At 40.9% G+C, this 22,048-nt stretch overlaps 1 protein-coding gene across 4 annotated transcripts in view; it reads right to left on the reverse strand.

Moving 5' to 3' along the window:
* The window catches only part of FYN (FYN proto-oncogene, Src family tyrosine kinase), a 182,424-nt gene that overhangs the window by 14,089 nt on the left and 146,287 nt on the right, over positions 1–22,048 (reverse strand). For 2 of the 4 annotated variants that reach the window (XM_040428888.1, XM_040428887.1), the window contains exons 5-9: positions 20,545–20,641; positions 10,917–11,015; positions 9,967–10,070; positions 6,461–6,610; positions 1,309–1,473 (exon numbers count right to left, since the gene is read on the reverse strand). In XM_040428888.1, the coding sequence (XP_040284822.1) occupies positions 1,309–1,473; positions 6,461–6,610; positions 9,967–10,070; positions 10,917–11,015; positions 20,545–20,641 (615 nt within the window). Of the gene's footprint in view, positions 1–901; positions 1,058–1,308; positions 1,474–6,460; positions 6,611–9,966; positions 10,071–10,916; positions 11,016–20,544; positions 20,642–22,048 lie in introns of all 4 variants that reach the window. The other 2 variants (XM_040428890.1, XM_040428889.1) reach the window with 2 other exon arrangements.

The raw sequence follows: 22,048 nt of genomic DNA on the forward strand, positions 1-22,048 counted from the left end.
TAGATAAGATGCGACTCATGATAAACACAGAATTAACAAAAAGACTAGGTTAACGTATTTGTTGGAGACTCCATTCAGGGTCTCCATTGCAGAATCCTACAAGACATGATGGTGCACATGTTATGAATAGATTATAACTAGACGTAGAGTGTAAAATGGCGTTCAAATTTGAACATATTCATAAATTTTGCTATAAGCTGATTTCATATCCAAGTAATTGCTGTCGAAGGATTTTTGTGTGTTTTTTTCCATTACATCTTTATACTCTTTCCTAAAAAATTTATTTTTTAGTTATATGGGCTAAAGTGGGCAAAAAGTCTGTTTTGGATCTATCTTTCTAGAGAATCTTATAAATTTAAATAAATGAAAACCCTAATAATCCCTAATTATGCTGCAATAATATTTTTATTACCTTTTTAATAAAAATGGGTCTAGTTTTGTCAGCAATATTTTTTTAATGTTTGGTTTGCCCAGATAAATTGTATGTTGCTTTTAATACCAATTTAATTTCGGTCATTATCTAACAAATGATTAAATATATACTAAAAGAAAATATAGACTGCAACATATCAGAAAAGGGTCATCTAGTGATAGTAGCTATTATCTTTCATTTATTTACCTTCTCTTCTGTTTGTAAGAACGATTTTGAAATTAACCAATGTAAAGATGGCCATACACATTACACAAAATTGGACAATCTAATGTGTATAAGGCCAACTGACTCTAGCTAAATGTCTTGTTGGGAAAAAGAGGTACCTTGGATTTCAACATACCAAATTCTTTGTTCCCATGGTAGACAGGTCGCTGTCAGAACTTTGTAGAGGTAGCAATTCTATCTTTGCCTTTTTTAGCTGGAAAAAGTGTCTAACATCTCCTAAACAAAGCAACCGGTCCACCTTACCATACCACACTTCAGCGAAACAGCCCTGACCGAGCTTCTCTTGCAGAAGTATTGTGCTCCGTGACACTTCCCATGCATCTTTAGCCAATCCAACAGTTTGTGGGACATAATTCGGTGCAATCATTGTAAAATTATAACACAAACCATCAGCTTGCTCTAAGGAAAAGGAAATTATGGAAAACCATTAAACCTATAGCATGCAGTAAGAAAGATGGAAGGTGCTGTATACCAATTTAACTTACTACACAATAAATATTAATTTAGAAGGAGCTAATGTCATGTGACTAGCATGATCGATGTGGAAATACTGCAAGTAATAAAGTTCCCATTTGGTGCCACTTTCCATCTTTCCTTTTGGTGCTCCACAAAAGAGCAGTTGACTTGAAGTAATTGTTTTGACTGCGTACCCATCCATACTTCCCCAAACTGCCCATTGCCCAGCCTCTTGATTAACTGGAGGGATTCTCTTGGAATTTCCCAGACATCTTTGGTTTTGACAGACAGGTCAGTAAGCCTTGGCATTCCTTTATGGCAGGGTACTACCAAGCGGCAACACAGACCAGCAGCTCTCTCTAACAGGCATGAAAAAAGAAGGCAGAGTAAAGAAACAATGTCACACACACAAATGGAGCAAGGCAAGATATCTCAAGAGAGAAACATATGAATGAAGACAGCTTAAAGCAAAAGGTCATGTTTAGGATGCCTACTTTTTAGGGACCAGGGAAACATGATATTTTAAGGGGTTGTTTGGCACATATATTTTTAACAGTGTAAAATAATAAGAAATGTCATACTGTACCGATCCTCATTCCTGTTCTAACGCATACCGTTCCCCGGCTGATCTCTACTTCCTGGCTTCTCTAGACACACAAGAAAAAGCCTCCCAGCCAATCAACGGATGAAGCTGGTCACTGCCAGTGATTGGCTGAAAGAATATTTCCTGCTCGTTGAGAGTTACCAGAAAACAAAGACCCTCGGGAGACCTGGCAAGCATGTAGACGGGTGTGATGGGGCATTACTTATATTATACCATGCAGAGACTTTTTTTTTTTAATACATTTAATTTGCTGGTCAACCCTTTCACTGGTTTAAATTTACTGTGGGTAATATAAAAGCAACCAGCATTGAGATTCTTTACATTTTAAAATAGGTGCACTATTTTCCACATGGCTAAATGGCTATACTATTAAAAGCTGGTGACATTTTGTGTGTGAAAATGTCTATGGCATTAAATGTGTGATTAGATTCCAGAGAAACCCTGGAATATTAATGAGCTGCTTTACATTCTGACTGATTGCTACTTATAACTGCGTGATTCTCAGTAAGATGAGATGTGAACAATCATTTGTGAGTGAAAGATAAATATACGGTTTGTATAGTTGGTATATGCTTGTACAACGTCTACTGCGATTTTGTTTGAATGATAATCAGATGATTCTGAACTGATGAAAAATGCATTGCAAAAAATGTGTCCTTGGACCAATTTTCAGTGTAAAGGTATATGTCTACAGTAGCTAACAATTGTAATAACTGTATATACTTTTATGCTGGAGGGGATAACATGGAATATAGCGTCATGTGATTTGAGGTCATAGTGTATGATAAGGCTACTTTCACACTTGCGTTCAGAGCGGGTCCGTCTGGTGTCTGTACAGACGGATCCGCTCCTATAATGCAGACGTTTGGATCCGTTCAGAACGGATCCGTCTGCATTATAGTTTAAAAAAAATTCTAAGTGTGAAAGTAGTTCAGACGGATCTGTCCAGACTTTACATTGAAAGTCAATGGAGGACAGATCCGTTTGAAAATTGAGCCATATTGTGTCAACTTCAAACGGATCCGTCCCCATTGACTTACATTGTAAGTCTGGACGGATCCGTTTGCCTCCGCACGGCCAGGCGGACACCCGAACGCTGCAAGCAGTGTTCGGGTGTCCGCCTGCTGAGCGGAGCGGAGGCTGAACGCTGCCAGACTGATGCATTCTGAGCGGATCCGCATCCACTCAGAATGCATTGGGGCAGTACGGATGCGTTCAGGGCCGCTTGTGAGAGCTCACAAGCGGAGCGCCGAATGCTAGTGCGAAAGTAGCCTAAGTCTGCTTCCCAATTTACATGCAATGCTACTTTGAGACAGAAAGTAAATTCAGACAAAATTTTAAGCACGCGGGAGCATTTATCATTTATGGCAGTTTTTGTTGCAGTTATGAGTGTCTTTTGTTTGTGCGCCTGTAACAAATTTATTAAATAACCCACGTGGTAAATACATTTAAATGAGCTAATCTAAAAAGCTGCCCTAAAACAAAGACCACTTTGAAAAGCTGCGTGAAATAATGGCAAAACTCAACGTGCGCCAAGGCACGCGACTTTTTACCACCAAAAGAATACATAGAATGATAAATGTCCCCCAGAACGTTTATTTTCCCATATGGACAGAGGGTGGTCCTGCAGAAGCTTTAGCGTGTGACTGACATATACAGTACAGACCAAAAGTTTGGACACACCTTCTCATTCAAAGAGTTTTCTTTATTTTCATGACTATGAAGGCATCAAAACTATGAATTAACACATGTGGAATTATATACATAACAAACAAGTGTGAAACAACTGAAAATATGTCATATTCTAGGTTCTTCAAAGTAGCCACCTTTTGATTTGATTACTGCTTTGCACACTCTTGGCATTCTCTTGATGAGCTTCAAGAGGTAGTCCCCTGAAATGGTTTTCACTTCACAGGTGTGCCCTGTCAGGTTTAATAAGTGTGATTTCTTGCCTTATAAATGGGGTTGGGACCATCAGTTGCGTTGAGGAGAAGTCAGGTGGATACACAGCTGATAGTCCTACTGAATAGACTGTTAGCTACTTTTTTCTTGCCATAATACAAATTCTAAGTAAAGAAAAACGAGTGGCCATCATTACTTTAAGAAATGAAGGTCAGTCAGTCAGCCGAAAAATTGGGAAAACTTTGAAAGTAAGGGGTATTTGACCATGAAGGAGAGTGATGGGGTACTGCGCCAGATGACCTGGCCTCCACAGTCACCGGACCTGAACCCAATCGAGATGGTTTGGGGTGAGCTGGACCGCAGAGTGAAGGCAAAAGGGCCAACAAGTGCTAAGCATCTCTGGGAACTCCTTCAAGACTGTTGGAAGACCATTTCAGGGGACTACCTCTTGAAGCTCATCAAGAGAATGCCAAGAGTGTGCAAAGCAGTAATCAAAGCAAAAGGTGGCTACTTTGAAGAACCTAGAATATGACATATTTTCAGTTGTTTCACACTTGTTTGTTATGTATATAATTCCACATGTGTTAATTCATAGTTTTGATGCCTTCATAGTCATGAAAATAAAGAAAACTCTTTGAATGAGAAGGTGTGTCCAAACTTTTGGTCTGTACTGTACTATACAGACATAGAGATGCATAGCAGCAACATAGGTCTCATCTTTCTGTACTACTTTGACTTGAGGTGAAGGTATGTAATAAAGGTGGAAATTGTCCTTAAGGGTGCCCTCGCACAAAATCTGGATTTTCTATAAAGTTGTGGATTTTTACACAAGGGAATAGGATGGGCATTTGTTTTCAAATGATGTTGTGGATATCTGTCCGGATTAAATCTCCATTGAAATTAATGGAGACAATCTACAGGAAATCCACAACAAAACATTATTTGTGTTCTGTTCCACTTCAGAATTAATATTCCACAGCGGAACAGAACACAAGTATTGACGCTTTTTATCCCCATAGGCTAACATAGGGGATGTCTTTATGTTCTGGATTTTGTTGGTGGAAAATTCTGCAACATGTGAGGGCACACTTACTGTTTCAGGTTTCCAATGCAATTAAATTTCAAATAATTTGAAGTTCAGAGAAGCTGAAATTAATATTTTAGCTATGGTTATGCTTACAATACACAGGGTGGCACATGAAAAAGTAGCTTGCCTCCAGCAATAGTATGATAAGATGAACAAGCATGTCGATTTTTTATTTTTTTTTAATTACCCACAAGTCACATGCCGAAAGTGGTCTCCGTTCACGTCTATGCATCTTTGGGCAGGTCGGATTATGTTGGCTGATACTGCTTGTGATGCTACGGATAGTGTTTGTGATGTTTTCCTTGCGTTCATCCAGGGGATGTGGATTGTTAGAGGACACTTTCTGGTTTACATTTCCTCACAGATAAAATCACACATGGACAAGTCTGGGGAATGTGGTGGCCATAACCCTTTGCTCACAGTTTGCTCCTCCGTAAACAGTTCATGAACCCGTCCAGTGAGTTCTGTGAGGTGCGGCATGTTGTCCCATCTTGTTGGAAAAAGCAGGACACTTTTCCTTCTGCAGCATCACTGCTGAAGACGTGCCCATAGATGCATGGACGTGAACGGGGGCCACTTTCAGCATCTTCTGTGACTTGTGGGCAATTAAAAAAACAATCCACTTGCTCGTTAATCTTGTCATACTATTGCTGAAGGCGGGCTACTTTTTCGTGGGCCACCCTGTATAATATTTTATATCATGTTTAATTTTAGATTTTGCAAGTAAATCTGCCATATACTTCCTTGGAAGTTATGTCCAATTTCCATGCAGACAGCTCCCCTAGACTCCAGATTCAGTATACAGATTTGTGAAATCAATACAGTGTGTTCTATGGATCTGTACACTGATACACTAGGAACAAGCACCAAGAAGAGTAGGGGGAGCGTAATAAAGTAAATGAGGGGCAGCATAAATGTGTAACACGAGATAACCTTCAAAGATTCAATTAACACAACTGGCAACTTGCAAAAGATTGCAAAACATATTTTTCTGCTGAAAGCTTTGAGTGAACAGCAAAACAGATTTGCATTATGAAATATCTGCCTCCTGGAAACATCTGGTTCAACACATTAGAGGATTCCAGACTCTAGAATCCTGATATGACCCAGGGACTCAAACAAAGGCTGGTAAGACTATAAAATATATATTGTGTTTCCACTGCAATGGAAGAGATTATATCACTAGCTGCGCGAATGAGTCACCAGCAGACAGAAATGTCTTATGCTTGATGATGAAAGCCGAGAACGGTTTCATGGGAATCACCATAAATATTAGACTACAGAATAAAGCTGCCCTACTGTTTCAAAGAACAACTTGAACAGAGTTACAAATGATCAAAGAGGGTATAAATAAAAAAATCTGTGAGAGCAGGGAAAATGATAAAAACAATATCACTCACCTGATAAATCCCACACCGATCCAGCACCGCCGCTCAAGTATTCCCTGCTGGCCTGTTCACTTTGCTGTACATACATGGGACTGCTGCAATTACTAGCCCCAGCATTCTCGTGCCGTACATGCAGACATCCCTGCTGAGACTAGTGACTGGCTGCAGCAGTCACATGGATGTACATATGTGATTGCTGCAGCAAAGTAAAGACTGGCAGAGATGAGTAGCGCTGGAGTGGCAGGGCATTTACCAGGCAAGTATTAATATTGTTATTTTATCACATTCCCTGCACTTGCACATTTTTTGGATGACCCTTTATTGTTTTGGTGTACAGTACAGTATAATATTGATAGGAGCGATACCTGAATAGTGATGAACAAGCTGCTGAAGGGTTTCAAATTGGGCCCTCGTTGTTATGTAATATCCGCCACTGTCAAGTTTCCGGATCTTATAGTGTTTGACATGATCTCCTTTCATGTCATCCCAGTCACGAATAGACAATGAATAGGCACCTGGAATGTTGGTCAAAGGGGGGTTTAATCACATTGTTAGGGACCATTGATATTTAAAAAACATTCACTAATAGACAGTTTCATGTACAAATGATCTACCCTGACGGTGTTTCCTGACTAGAGATGAGCAAATCGATTTGTAAGAATCGATTCATCTCATCAAGAGTTCAGCAGCTGAAGGGGTGTCCCCGAAGCTGAGGACGCTCCCCTGCTGCTTGATTTACAGAGCCGGCCCTGGCAGTCTCACGCCTGCCCTCCTGCTCTGAGTAACGGCACAAGCCCAGGGACTCAGAGATATAGAGAGCAGGGCCTCTGCCACTCGGAGCAGCAACGAAGGCGTCAGATTGTCAGAGTTGGCTGAGATGTCTGGCACTGTCAATCAAGCAGTAGAAGAAGTGTCCTCAGCGTCGGGGACACCCCATCACAGGCACAGGACGATTCACAAATCGATTCACTCATCTCTATTTCTGGTCTTTTGCTTTAGCGGTGAAAAAAGAAGAAGCATTATATATACACACAAATTCATTGGGAACACTACACATTCTATTCCAAATCAAAACATGAAGAAAAATATATCAAATTTGTGTTGTTCCTCTAAAAAAATTGAAGAAAAGTGAATATTAGACTGTTCAAAAAAATAGCAGTGTTTGTATTCTTCTTTACAAACTCAAAATTCACTATATAAACTGAAAAAGTTAGAAGATTTTGCTTGCCGTGGGCATCACAGTGCGCATGCTCATGCCGGCGGTGCACTGGACACGCGCGGGATATCGGACGGTCCTGTGGATGATGCAAGGGACTTGCAGGGCGGGCCAAGGAAGAGGCTGGGGAGGAGTAATGTCAAAAGAAGGCAGAGCAGCCTGGGCACCTACACACAGAACGCCGCCCCTGGGAACTTGCGAGCCCTCATTTGCATATGGATTAAAGTGAGTTTTTCCTGCTGGTGAAACTCAGAAGAAAATTACAAAGGTACCATTTGAATCATGGATAGGTGTGCTAGAGAGCCATGTAAGGCTACTTTCACACTTGCGCTTGATCGGATCCGTTCTGAACGGATCCGATCATATTAATGCAGACGGAGGCTCCGTTCAGTACGGATCCGTCTGCATTAATAACTTAGAAAAATTTCTAAGTGCGAAAGTAGCCTGAGCGGATCCGTTCAGACTTTCAATGTAAAGTCAATGGGGGACGGATCCGCTTGAAGATTGAGCCATATGGTGTCATCTTCAAGCGGATCCGTTCCCATTGACTTACATTGTAAGTCTGGACGGATCCGCACGCCTCCGCACGGCCAGGCGGACACCCGAACGCTGCAAGCAGCGTTCAGCTGTCCGCCTGGCCGTGCGGAGGCGAGCGGAGCGGAGGCTGAACGGCGCCAGACTGATGCAGTCTGAGCGGATCCGCATCCATTCAGACTGCATCAGGGCTGGACGGAAGCGTTCTGCTCCGCTCGTGAGCCCCTTCAAACGGAGCTCACGAGCGGACAGCAGAACGCTAGTGTGAAAGTAGCCTAAGTGGTGTACAATGTCATATTTTGGTGACAGACTCCCTCTAACTAATATTTAGTTGTATAACCAGTGTTTCTGAGAACTGCTGTACATCTGTGTTGCATGGAGTCAACCAACTTCTGGCACCTGTGAACAGGTATTCCAGCCCAGGATGATTGGACTACATTCCACAGTTCTTATCTAACTGCATTTTTGATGTCACCCACAAGTTTTCTATTGGATTAAGATCCGGGATTGGGCTGACCACTCCATAACGTCAATCTTATTGGTCTGGAACCAAGATGTCGCACGTTTACTGGTGTGTTTGGGGTCGTTGTCTTGTTGGAACACCCATTTCAAGGGCATTTCCTCTTCAGCATAAGGCAGCATGACCTCTTCAAGTATTCTGATGTATTTAAAATGATCTATGATCCCTGGTATGCGATAAAGTATGAGAAACATCCCCATATCATGATGCTTGTGCCACCATTCACAGTGTACTGTGGCTTGAATTCAGACAAAATGTCTCTTTAGGACAGTCAAATTATAACCTCTTTAGCACATGTCTTTTTTTCAACAGTGGGACTTTGCGGGGGCTTCTTGCAGATAGCTTGGCTTCTAATTGTAACAGTACTCATAGGTAACTTTAGACCTTCTTTGATCTTCCTGGAGCTGATTGTTGTCTTTGCCATTTTGGCTATTCTTCTATCCATTTGAATGGTAGTTTTTCGCTTTCTTCCACATCTTTCAGGTTTTAGTTGCCATTTAAAAGCATTTGCGATCATTTTAGCTGAGCAGCCTATCATTTTCTGCACTTCTTTATATGTTTTCCGCATGTTTTCTCCAATAAACTTTTTAATCAAGGTACGCTGTTCTTCTCAACAATGTCTGGAACAACCCATTTTCCTCTGAATTTCAGGAGAGAAATGCACTGTAACCAGCATGTACAACATTTACTGCCTTCCTTCCTTAAATAAGGGCAATAACTGCCACCTGTTTTTGAAAGAATGAATGACCTCACTAATTGAACTCCACACTGCTATTATTTTGAACATGCCCCTTTCAATAAGTGATAGAATTACAGAGAATCAGCAGCATGCATGTCATGACTGTTGGGTTTCTATTACTCTACTACACCTGCTAGTAAATTATTTGCCATGTAGAAAAATTATTTTTACCAAAAACAGTGATTGATCAGGTTAGTGATGTCTGACTGCTATTATTTTGAACACAACTGTATATATAAATATATATATATATATGTGTGTATATATATATATATATATATATATATGTGTTATTTAAAGGGAGTCTGTCACCTCCATATGGCCATATACAGTGCTTACATGGCTCTGTAGCAAACCTATACAGGATTGTAATGGTACCTTTGTTCTTTTCTTTAGACTTGCACCAGCAGGAAAAACCGCCCTCCAAGTCTCTTGCCTCATCGATAGGGCAAAGGCAGAGGCTGGGGAGGAGTAAAGTGAAAAGAAGGCAGAGCAGCCTGGGCACCTACACACTGAACGCCGCCCCTGGGCCCTTGCGAGTGCTCATTTGCATATGAATTAAACTTAGTTTTTCCTGCTGGTGCAAGTCTAAAGAAAAGAACAAAGGTACCATTTCAATCCTGTATAGGTTTACTACAGAGCCATGTAAGCACTGTATATGGCCATATGGAGGTGACAGACTCCCTTTAAAAAAAACTACATTCATGGTGGTAGATGAATCACATTACTGCAGTCTACTCCCACACACTAAGCGGTATGGAGTATACAATTTACTCCTGAGACTTATATCTGTAGCAGCTGGAAATGGCAATGGCAAATGGAAGCTACAGCAAAACCGATTTTAGCTCTTATGTCCACTCACCTTTGGTGGTTTCACTTTCACGTATTAAGTAGGTTCCCCTTGGATTTCCAAAGGATAACAATTGTCTCTCTGCATCCTTTCTTCCCAGTTTGCCAAAGTACCATCTAGAAAGATAGAAATTAAGAAATGTGAATGATTATAGTATTAGTTTCATAGACCATATATTCTTCAGTATCTTCATATGATGAATGCATCATGGCTTCCATTCATAACAGAGCTATGACAGATGCTACTCTGTAACTATGGCCTGCAGAAGGACTCCATAGGAACGGATTCAATCACCCATATGGGACAAGCAATCTAACAATCGCATGTTCAAGTTCCCTGGGCGGATTTAATATGTGTAAAAAAAAATAATATTCAAATTGCCCTCTGTCCCCATAAATTAAAATACACAATAATAAAGATCATTTGCACTGCTGCATCCCAAAATGCCCATACTATTAAAAAATTTCCCCCTGCAGTGAATGTCGTAATCTAAAAATAACCAATTTGCAGTTTTTTTTTTTTTTAACACATTACAGCACAAGAAAAACTATAAATATGTGGTATTGTACTCGCCTGGACAATGAAGGTAACAGGTCACACATAGGGAATGCCATATAAAGGAAACCCATAAAACTATGGCGGAATTGCTTTTTTTTCTAATTCCACCCCATTTGGATTTTTTTTCTAGCTACCTACTGCATTGTATGCAAAAGTTAATGGGGATTTTAGAAAGTACAACTTATTCCCCCCCCCAAAAAATAATAATAATAAAAAAAAGCCCTCATATGGCTATGTGAAGGGGGGGAAGTTATGGCTCCAGGAAGGCAGGGAGTAAAAAAACAAAAGCACAAAAATGGAAAATCCTGGGCCAGGAAGGGGTTAACCACCACTCATTACTTTAAAGTCCTATATAATAAACTAGTTTCTACAATAAAGAATAAGCATATAAAACAAATACATACTCTTCAGCTTGAATGGAATCCACTGGCGCCACATAGTTACTTGGGATATAACCAGTCCCACCAGTTGTCAACGAGCGCGCTTCCCACCAATCGCCTTCACTGCAGAGAGACATGTAAAAAGAGATCAACAGAAATGTACAATACAGAAGGTATATATGAACTATAGAAGTATTGAAATAGAAAACATCCATGCAAAAATATTTACTCAATAATCATTTCTCAAGTATGTATGTGCATTTTAACAGTCAAAGGAATCTAAAATAAAAACAACTGAAGCAACTATCCAAATAATCTACTGTTCTGTGTACACAGCAACTATGTCAATTTAACCGGCTTCGCGATTACAGAATAAATATGAGCGCACCACAAAAAACCCTCTGCGATTAGACCTATCCTGTAGTCATCTGACATTCTCTTTTATCGGTCCCTCCCCGCTTTTCTTGTTAGCCTACTATGTGTGGTGGAATATTTAAAGGGGTTATCCCACGACTGATGAAAAAATTAAAATCGGACATCATATAGTACATGACAATCTCTTGCAAAGCTAGAAAGAGCCCTGTACTTCATATGGATCCTGAGATCCCCCATATTTTGCTCCAGTGGCCTCCTACATTTATTTCAAGCTGGCAACTCAGGGAGCATGTCCTTTCTCAGAGGTGTGTGTCCTTTCTGCTACAGCTCAGGTATGTCCTTTCTGCTACAGCTCAGGTGTGTCCTTTCTGCTACAGCTCAGGAGGTGTGTCCTTTCTGCTACAGCTCAGGAGGTGTGTCCTTTCTGCTATAGCTCAGGAGGTGTGTCCTTTCTGCTATAGCTCAGGAGGTGTGTCCTTTCTGCTATAGCTCAGGAGGTGTGTCCTTTCTTCTACAGCTCAGGAGGTGTGTCCTTTCTTCTACAGCTCAGGAGGTGTGTCCTTTCTTCTACAGCTCAGGAGGTGTGTCCTTTCTGCTCCAGCTCAGGAGGTGTGTCCTTTCTTCTACAGCTCAGGAGGTGTGTCCTTTCTTCTACAGCTCAGGAGGTGTGTCCTTTCTTCTACAGCTCAGGAGGTGTGTCCTTTCTGCTATAGCTCAGGAGGTGTGTCCTTTCTGCTACAGCTCAGGTGTGTCCTTTCTTCTACAGCTCAGGAGGTGTGTCCTTTCTGCTCCAGCTCAGGAGGTGTGTCCTTTCTGCTACAGCTCAGGAGGTGTGTCCTTTCTGCTATAGCTCAGGAGGTGTGTCCTTTCTGCTACAGCTCAGGAAATGTGTCCTTTCTTCTACAGCTCAGGAGGTGTGTCCTTTCTGCTACAGCTCAGGAGGTGTGTCCTTTCTGCTACAGCTCAGGAGGTGTGTCCTTTCTGCTACAGCTCAGGAGGTGTGTCCTTTCTGCTACAGGTCTCTCCATGTAACTGTCACAGATTCTAACAGTAAATATGACTGGTGGCAGTTGAAGGATGTGGATGTGCACAGCATTATACAGATTGAAAACCAAGGGTAAAGAAATACTCACAACTGAAACATTTTTGTAACAGAAAGTAACTTACAAAAGGAACTATTTTTTCACACTGAAGTATGTTAAAATAACATTTAATTGTGGCAGTACACCTTCAATACCTATCTCTCCTGACTGTGTTTTCAAATGGGAGAGAGGAGAAAGCTGCTGCCAGACACCCCTGGTGACTGCTTATCTTCTGGGAAAACAAGAGGATGGGGCATTGAAATCCAACAGGCCTGATCCTTCTCTCCCCAGCGAGGAGACGGCAGATCCCCTTAGACATTATACTGCTAGACAGTAATGCTGAAAATTGTGGTTTTGGCTAACCTTTTTAGATTTCTTATGTGTAGCTAAAAGATGTGACAGGTGGTCCAATGCAGCAATCGGTACTTTCTTGAAGGAAGTAAGATTACCGTGTATTGTGTTCTATGATGGCAGCTCATCATGGCAGCTGCACGGATCTCAGAAGATGGAATGAATGGGTAGGGTATTTTATAAGGCAAGCTTTCAGCTCTGTGCTGAAATAATGTATCTATATTATGAGAGTTTCTCCAGAAAGGGCGCTGTGCCTCTTAAGACTATCATGTACTATGACACAAATCTAGCACATTTCTACTGCTCTTGGTAAACAGTTCTCCTACACAGAAGACAGCAGATAAAGAACCACCTACTACTAAATGCTACAATCTTACCAGAGTGTGCGGATTGGATTCTAACCACAGCAGATACTTATAGACACTTTCTCAGCAAGTTTGACTGCAATTTTCACTTTTATCTGAAGCCAGATTGTTTTCCAAATTTTTAAAAACCTTATTTATTTATTTTTTGCAGTTGAGGAGTAAATAAAATGCTGCCTTAAAGGGGTTGTCCAGACAACATAAAAAATAACAGGTTTATAAAAGAAGTGATACTGACCTCACGGATCCACATCGCTCCGGGTTCCGCGCTTCTTGGGTGCCCACTGGTATTTACTTCCCTCTCAACATACAGGAAATAACCGCTCAGCCAATCACTAGCTGAGGCAGGTCACTGCTGCAGTCAGTGATTGGGTGGATAGGTCCATACCAGCTTTGCATTTGTGGACAGGGCATTTTTTCACGTGATAAATCCTTTACTTCATTATAATGCTGCCCTTGGTGTTCAATCTGTATAGTAATGTGCACATCCACCTACTGAGGACCCTCCTTGGCCCACATCTGCCCCACAGAAGCCTATATACTGTACAATATACGTTTATGTGCTCTGCCATTATTCAATGTTGCTGCATAATAAGTAATAACACATTAAGAAGTCCAAGCTGAAGGGGAGAGGAGCGCGCCACTTGTAAATCATAGGAAATACTCTTGAGTGCGTTAGTATATTGGCAATTATTTGCTGGATAGAAATATCCAATACACTTTGATGTTTTCGACAGGTGACTCGACATTTACTGCACATCAGAATTTACGGATCAATAGCTGGCAGCTCTGTTGGTGGATTTCAAAGGTGATTCCGTGAGCGATAAAAGCAATTTAAAAAAGGTAATAACATGGATTTAGTATCTCCTGGGAATGGCAGATATTACATTTTCTGCACATGACTGGAATCTGACAGTGACTATGTACGGTGGCATATAGAAACATACAATGCTGTAAAAGGATGGATCATTGATCCATCATTGATGTCACATTTCTCGGTAATCTCTGTTTTCATACTAGGAATCAGAAAACACTCAGGACGCATGCTGGACGGTAGCTACACAACAGTCCTGGAGTCATAACTGGAGGGATCTTCTTATTCCAGTATTATCTATATGCAGAATATACCACCCTGAAAAGGAGTCCCCCACTATGAGTCGGAGTGGAGGCCTGCTCAAAAAGAAAGGCTCTTGTGGATCCGTGTGTTACACGGCTGGCCATTCATTCATCATGTCTGGCCAGAGATGGTCTATGCACTTTCAGATGAAGGCCAGGCCTGCTTTCATTAAAAAAATTGGATGTCCGCTTGAAACAATCCCCGAAACTTTTTATCTTTTTTAACTAGTAATACTTTTTGCTTCCCCTAAAAAACTGAATATGTTGGTGCTATCTAAACAAATATTATTACAAATTTCAAGTTTATTAGAGTAGCAACCACCATGCGCTACTGCAGAAACAAAAGGAATAGACAAAATCCACAGTGAAAACCCAGGAACCGTACACTAGATGGCAGTATTTTACTACCGGAGCGCTAACGCCTATTACGGCTCTTTTACACATTATGTCTGCAGTGTATGAAATGTAGAGCAGGACAGCATATCAGTCAGTATTTTGGCAGGGTGCTATATTTATCAGTGTTTGCTGCATGCCAATGAATGACTGGTCAGATTTGTCCACTGCAGAAAAACTACAAGCTGGCACCAAACACTTCCAGTATTTTCATTTGCATAAAACACAAAGATATGCTTTTGAAGACTGAATGACAAAATTCAAGATTTTCTATGTATGCCTTCTAACAATCAGAGTCCCAATAAACAATACAGGGCTCCCAAAAATTACTGCACTCCGTATCTTTACATATCAACCATTACAGCTACAATAGAAGACAACGTAGCGCTATCCAGATATAAAAATAGAATTTTTATTAATTAAAATAAATATACCGTATATACTCGAGTATAAGCCGACCCGAGTATAAGCCGAGGCCCCTAATTTTACCCCAAAAAAAGGGAAAAATTATTGACTCGAGTATAAGACTAGGGTGGGAAATGCAGCTATAATGCAGAGTGTATGTGTATATAATGCACACACTCTACATTATATACACACATCTGCAAGAGGGTGACTCAGATTGATGGGAGTCTGACTCTGACTCCCTGTATTTAATGCAGAGTGTGTGCATTATATACACACACACTCTGCATTAAATACAGGGAGCCATCCACAGATCTCCCCCCTAAACAGTGCCATCCACAGATCTCCCCCCTAAACAGTGCCATCCACAGATCCCCCCTAAACAGTGCCATCCACAGATCCCCCCTCCGCTAAACAGTGCCATGATGGCACTGTTTAGGGGAGGGGGGATCTGTGGATGGCACTGTAGGGGGATCTGTGGATGGCGCTGCCATCCACAGATCCCCCTACAGTGCCATCCACAGATCCCTCTGCCCGACGCTCACAGCAGTATATTTATAAACTACCGTAATCAGTAACTACTTTAACTTTAATCAACAGTCATCGCTCATTGCTGAGCTCTTTACTCTGATTATTTGGATATGGGATATCTTACCGGTCCTTTGTCTTAGCTCCGGTAATAGCAGGCAGTGCGGGGGGCGGCGCTCACTTACTGACGTCACGCGCCTGCTCCCACTAGGCGGCGCAGGCGCGTGACGTCAGTGAGTGAGCGCCGCCCCCCGCACTGCCTGCTATTACCGGAGCTAGACTAGACTCGAGTATAAGACGAGGGGGCTTTTTGAGCACAAAAATATGTGCCAAAAAACTTGTCTTATACTTGAGTATATACGGTATATAAAATAGTAGAAGTGGTGGCGGTCAAAGACACTGTCAGCAAATACATATCAGAAACTACTGGAATAAGAATAGTAATAAAATTACTAATCGCTAGTCCTCAGACCTAAAGGGTCCTAAACAACATAATAAGGTGCATAGTGCAAGACATAATATTCCCAATGGTACATAAGATCAGGAAAAAATTGCAGAATAACACAATACTCAAAATTCCAGCAGCAAATTACATAAAATTCATACCGACCAGTGATCATATACCCCGACGCGCGTTTCGCTTCTTCAGGAGATCAACAATCAAGTAGGGCTTGTTCACATCTGCAAGGGCTCCATTAGGGGCCTTGGTTGCAAAAAGTAGTGCAGCACGCTGTGCTTTTTTCAGGAAAACATCAGACACCATAGGACGAATCCCATTATAGTGAATAGGGTTAGTCAGGCACCACTGGTGACCATCATAGGACGGATCTGGCGCTGCCGTTCTTTTTATCTGCTCCGTCATAGTAAATAACGCTGATGTGAACGAGCCATCACAAAACACAAATATGACCAATATGTCTACCTCTATAGAAAACAGAGAATCTTGTCTCAGGCTTTGGAAAGAATCCAGAAACAAGCGTCCTGCACTTCTGGGGCTGAGCGCAGTAAGAAACAGGGTGGGAACAATAAAAATGTCACGCCAATGTATAGGCACATTCTATTTTACAACCACCACCAACATTCTTGTTAAATTTTATGTATTTTCCTTTCGAAACACTGCCGTATGTATTCTCATTGATGATGATGTATGAGAAATGAAGGCTGGCCTCGGCCTTCTCTATCCCGCTCCCACTGTACATCTGTGCTTTTATACTGTATGGGCCACCGCTGTGGGTTATCAGTGTGACTGTGGCTGCCTATCTCTTGGGGTGCAGTTTTGTTGCCAGTCATGATCTGTGTTGCTCGGTAGTGAATATAAGGCGGCTCTGACGGGCACTTAACGGTAAGCATGCAGAGAATTGCCTGGAAATTACAAGGGGGTGAACAGGATGTAGATCATTAGGGAATTTCATGTAACTGCTTTGCTTGCTGCACTGCAGAAATGTTGCCCCAGCAGCTTACTAGAGCATTGGAGGACTGCGGGACTTTATTCAGGCTCACAGTGTCACCTAGTAGATGAAAAACAAAAATTAAGTAAAAGCAGCACTGTGTAAGGCTTCAGTATTTTGAATCCATGTCCGATCCACATTTTTGGCGGATCGCACGCCGACCCATTCTTTTCTATGGGGCTGCAAAAAATGTGGACACAGCAACACGAATATCGTCCGCATGCTGACCTCATCCATGCGAACATGTCCTATTCTTTTCCGTTTTGCGGACAAGAATAGGTATTTCTATAATATGGACTGAGGAAAGTGCGGGATGCACACGGCCATTACCCAGTGTGCATGAGGTCTAAAAAAGATTCAGGGTGCTTAATACAAGGACTAGGACCATGCAGTCCCATCAAATATCCAAAGAACTGAAGAATGGCAGCACACCCTAATAGGAAAAGTGTTTATTCAAACATTGCTAATTGGAGTGCTGCCGTACTTCAACTCTTTAGTAGAGAGCAAAGGTTAAAGGGGTTCTCCGGGAATTAAGAAAATCAAAATATATAAATATTACTTTATTATAAATATATTTGCGGACCACAAAATGGCCAATGGTTGTGTGCATGAGCCCTTGAAGGGAGTCTGTCACCAAGTGATTCACTGGTAAACCAGGCACAATGCCTTGCAGGGCTACCTCAGTTGAATGTAATGATACCTTCGACTTAGCGATCCATCACTTCATTCTAGAGAAAAAATACTTTCAGTCCTTATGCAAATTATTTATATCAAGCTGACAGCTCAGGGGGAGTGGCTTTTCTGCTGCAGCTCAGGAGGCGTGTCCATGCTCTCCCTATAACAGCTCAGGAGGCAGTTGAAGGATGAAACTGAGCATGTGCGGCCTTCTCAGCGAGCAGGACAAAGAAATAAGAAATTAAGTGGCACTATACAGATACATTTTACTGAATAATTTAGTAGCTATGCAAAATTTTTAATTACATGCAATTACAAAAGTGTTCAGATCCAGGTGCCGGTCTGAAAACTGTAGAATATTTTTCGAGGGACAACCCATTTAACTGCTCAATTGCATATGGATTTACACTACTTTTTCTCCAGAATGAAACAACATATCGCTAAGTGAAAGGTATCATTACATTCAGCTGATCTAGGCCTACAAGGTATTGTATCTGGTTTACCACTACATTTCCTGGTGGCAGACTCCCTTTAACTGGACAATTTATGTAAACAGGCAAATCAGGACAGTTCAACCAGAGTTGAAAAAGAAAAGTTGAGGAAGTGACCAGCAGGGCTGTGTCCATTATGCTGTGACCCCATCTACAAATGCACCATGTGTTTTCTTCTACAAAGATCATGTTTTTCAGCCTTGTCATGCATTCCACAAATATCTCAAATGTGAGAGAAACACATAAAAAAGACAATTGTGAACACAACAGTGTACATACTGGATGCTGCACGGCTGCCAATATCCCACAGGTGTGACATCTAAAGTTCTATTAGATAGGTTAAGTAGGCATTAGGCACTAATCCTACAGGTATGTCACAGATGTATGGCAGACCTTGGTAGTGCTCAGTGGTATAAGAGAAGCTCCAAGCAATCCAGCATAAGGGTACATTCACATGACGACTGTTAAAACCGGCGAAACAGTCCATTTTTAAAGGGCATTTTTTTTCACTGATGCCTTTCTGGAAAACTGCCGTTAAAAATTACCCCCTTCAAATGTGTGGGGGCAGTTGGGTTAGTGAAAAAAAAACAGAAAAAAAAACAAAAAAAAAAACTTGCTATTTTTTCTAAGTCCATGTGAATAGAACCATAGACTGCAATTACTGCAATGGTTCTGAAGGCAGCTGTGTGACTGTGTCAGACAGATTATCACTGCACTCAACATGAGAGATAAGTGGAAGTCTGTATTGCAGCTGCTACATGCAGGTAATACAAGTGGGAATCAGATGCAAAGTGTTAGCCATCTAAAGTTACGTCTATTTGATTTACTTTTATATGCAACATATCTATCTATCTATCTATCTATCTATCTATCTATCTGTCTGTCTATCTGTCTGTCCACCTGTCTGTCCATCCATCCATCTTTCTTATCCCATATCCATCCATCTGCTGGTGCATCCTTCTTTTAGGCTTGGTTAGGTAGTTGAAGCTATCTTGAGGCATTTTGTACAATGAAATAATGCAGAGGAACAGGCCAGACCTGTTGTAGTCATTTTACACATGAAACGGCAGTGCACGTTGTATTCTGTGCCATGCAGCAAGAAATAAGCAGAGGCAGACAGCCAGTGATAGCTGGCTAAAGCCTCCTTCACACACATTTTCAGTGCTTTTATAGTGTTTTGGGTAGCACTCATTTGTGGGGCAAGTTGTATTTTAATTTAACATAATTTGAACTAGAGATTTTGTTATATTGTATACAAAAAATGACATGATGACTGTATTTAGTGGGTAGGTACTATTCTAGCCATATCATATTTATACCGTTCTTATTTTTTTACTACTCTATAAAAAATTTGAAAACTTTGAAAAAGTAAAAATGTTCTTTGCTTGGCATATTCTGACAGCCACCAGCCATAATCTTTTCATCTACAAAGCTTAGTGAGGTCTTGTTTTTTTGAGGGGTGAGCTATAGTTTTTATTGACACAATTTTGGAGTACATTTGTTTCATTTTTTAAGGAGCACAGCAACAAAAAATAGTGAATTTCGATTTTAAATTTTTCCTCTCTTATGGCATTCACCGTACAGCAAAAATATGATTATATTTTAATAGTTCAGATATTTTTGAATGCGGTGGAACCAATTATGTTTATTGTTTATTTTTATATGTAAAACTGGGAAAAAGGGTGATTAGATTGTGTTTTTTAATTTTTTTTTTTAAATATTAAAAAAACAATTTTACTGAAATTTTAGTCCCCTTAGGGGACTTGAACATCTTCTGATCACTTGTACAACAGAGTATGCTATTGCAGTCTATGGGACTTGCAACCGACTGGAGCCTAGCAATTTTGCCACAGGTATTCTGCTCAGAGGGCAGAGGGAGACCCTTCCCTGTGTCTAACCACTCAGATGCTGCGGTTGCTCTTAATGGGGGCATCTGAGGGGTTACATTACTGGGAATAGAAATATCTCCAATCCCGGTCATTGCGGCCAGGTTCCAACTGTATTACACAGCTGTCACCTGCCACATATGGAGCGGGATCACTCGCTCTGCCCACCCATGACGGATATATCCATCATGGGCTGTTAAGGGGGTTACTATTATTACATTTGTATCATTCAGTTTTTCCGGTGTTTTCCAAGCCATGTAAGAGAAGCCAATGGGAAAAACACCATGGAAAAACGCCAGGGGAAAAACATCACGCTAAGAGAATGCTGCAAACCCCAAAAACTGCCACAAACCTCAAAACAGCTAGAAACCAAAATGTTTTGTATGTGGTGTGTTTTATATTTCACTATAGACTTTAATATAACTTCACGTTTCCTCTCTTGCTGTTTTTTTCATGACTTTTAAGTTAAGCTGTGGCGCAACATGAAATTATATAAAAAAAAGAAAAAAAAAAAGAAAGGAAAACCAGATCAGTACTTACGAGCTATTCAGTATCTGGAACTTCTCTCCTTTTTGAAAACTTAGGTCATCTTCTGTTCTTGCTTCATAGTCATAAAGAGCCACAAAAAGTGTAACTCCTGGGGAATGAAAGCAGATCACATATTAAGTGGCATTACTTTAGCTCATACATTAGGCAGTTCTGGCACCGATCGGCCGCAGCAGTTACATATAGCTCTATCTGATTCAAGCCATATGTGATGGCTTAGTATAGCCTCTACCAGTTTCGACAGGCTCGTTGCTGAACTTAATTTCTCCTTTAATCAGTGGAGACTCATTTTCTTTGCGGAGACTGTGGAATGTGTAACTATTACGTTTAACAAATGTTTAACATGAAATTTAGAATCTAGGATTTTAATTCACTAAATGTTCTGCAGAAAAACGATTAGTATACTGGAGCCATTTCATTTTTTCTGGGCTTGGATGTCCTGGGTAATGTCTTGGCAGCGACATTTTTGTGCAAGCACAAATCTGGTTCCTCCTTTTTTCTATTCTAGTTGGGACCATATTTATCAGAAGAATTAAAGGCTCATGTTCCATATCGTTTTACCTAAAATCAGAACATGGTTATTTATCATTGTCACCAATGTGAATAATGTCTCAGAGCCAGGAGCTACATCAGAATGGATAGTAAATTGCTAGATAAATACATCTTCTATTATTTAGGCTTGTTACTATGTTGTTGCTTTTTCTTATTTTTTTTTCTCCATGATGTTATCAAGAGTAGGATAGGCGAAGTTTCATGTTGTTTACTGGATTGTCTAGCATTAGAAAAATGTAGTGTCTGTTCCAATAGATACTTTAAAACATCTGTGCACATGTGGACATTGCATTTGTGTGCAGACATATGGTTCGTAGAATGACACAATGGATGCTGCTGATACTGGATGGAAAGTGCACTGAATAAATAAAAATGTACTGAGCATGCAGGCTTTTTGTAGAGTCGGGAGAAATATCTTTCACCTAAAATGTATGGCAAGCTCAAAAAGTACCCACATTTTTGTTTATAATATTGAATGGATGACTACCACCCCAACCGTCCATCAGGATTATACCAAAAATGTATTGAAATCTGTACTTACAAAGGAGAATATAAGAAGTAATATATAAAAGGCCTTTAGTGCACATTAAAAATGTAAAAGCTCAGACTAAGGCCTCACGCACACGACCGTTGTGTGCATCCGTGGCTGTTGTGCCGTTTTCCATTTTTTTCCGCGGACCCATTGACTTTCAATGGGTCCGTGGAAAAATCAGAAAATGCACCGTTTTGCAGCCGCATCCGTGATCCGTGTTTCCTGTCCGTCAAAAAAATATGACCTGTCCTATTTTTTTGACGGACAACGGTTCACGGACCCATTCAAGTCAATGGGTCCATGAAAGAACACGGATGCACACAAGATTGGCATCCGCGTCCTTGATCCGTGGCCGTAGGTTACTTTCATACAGACGGATCCGAAGATCCGTCTGTATAAAAGCTTTTTCAGAGC

This window comes from Bufo bufo, chromosome 4 (assembly GCF_905171765.1).
Source record: "Bufo bufo chromosome 4, aBufBuf1.1, whole genome shotgun sequence".
Classification (NCBI taxonomy): domain Eukaryota; kingdom Metazoa; phylum Chordata; class Amphibia; order Anura; family Bufonidae; genus Bufo; species Bufo bufo.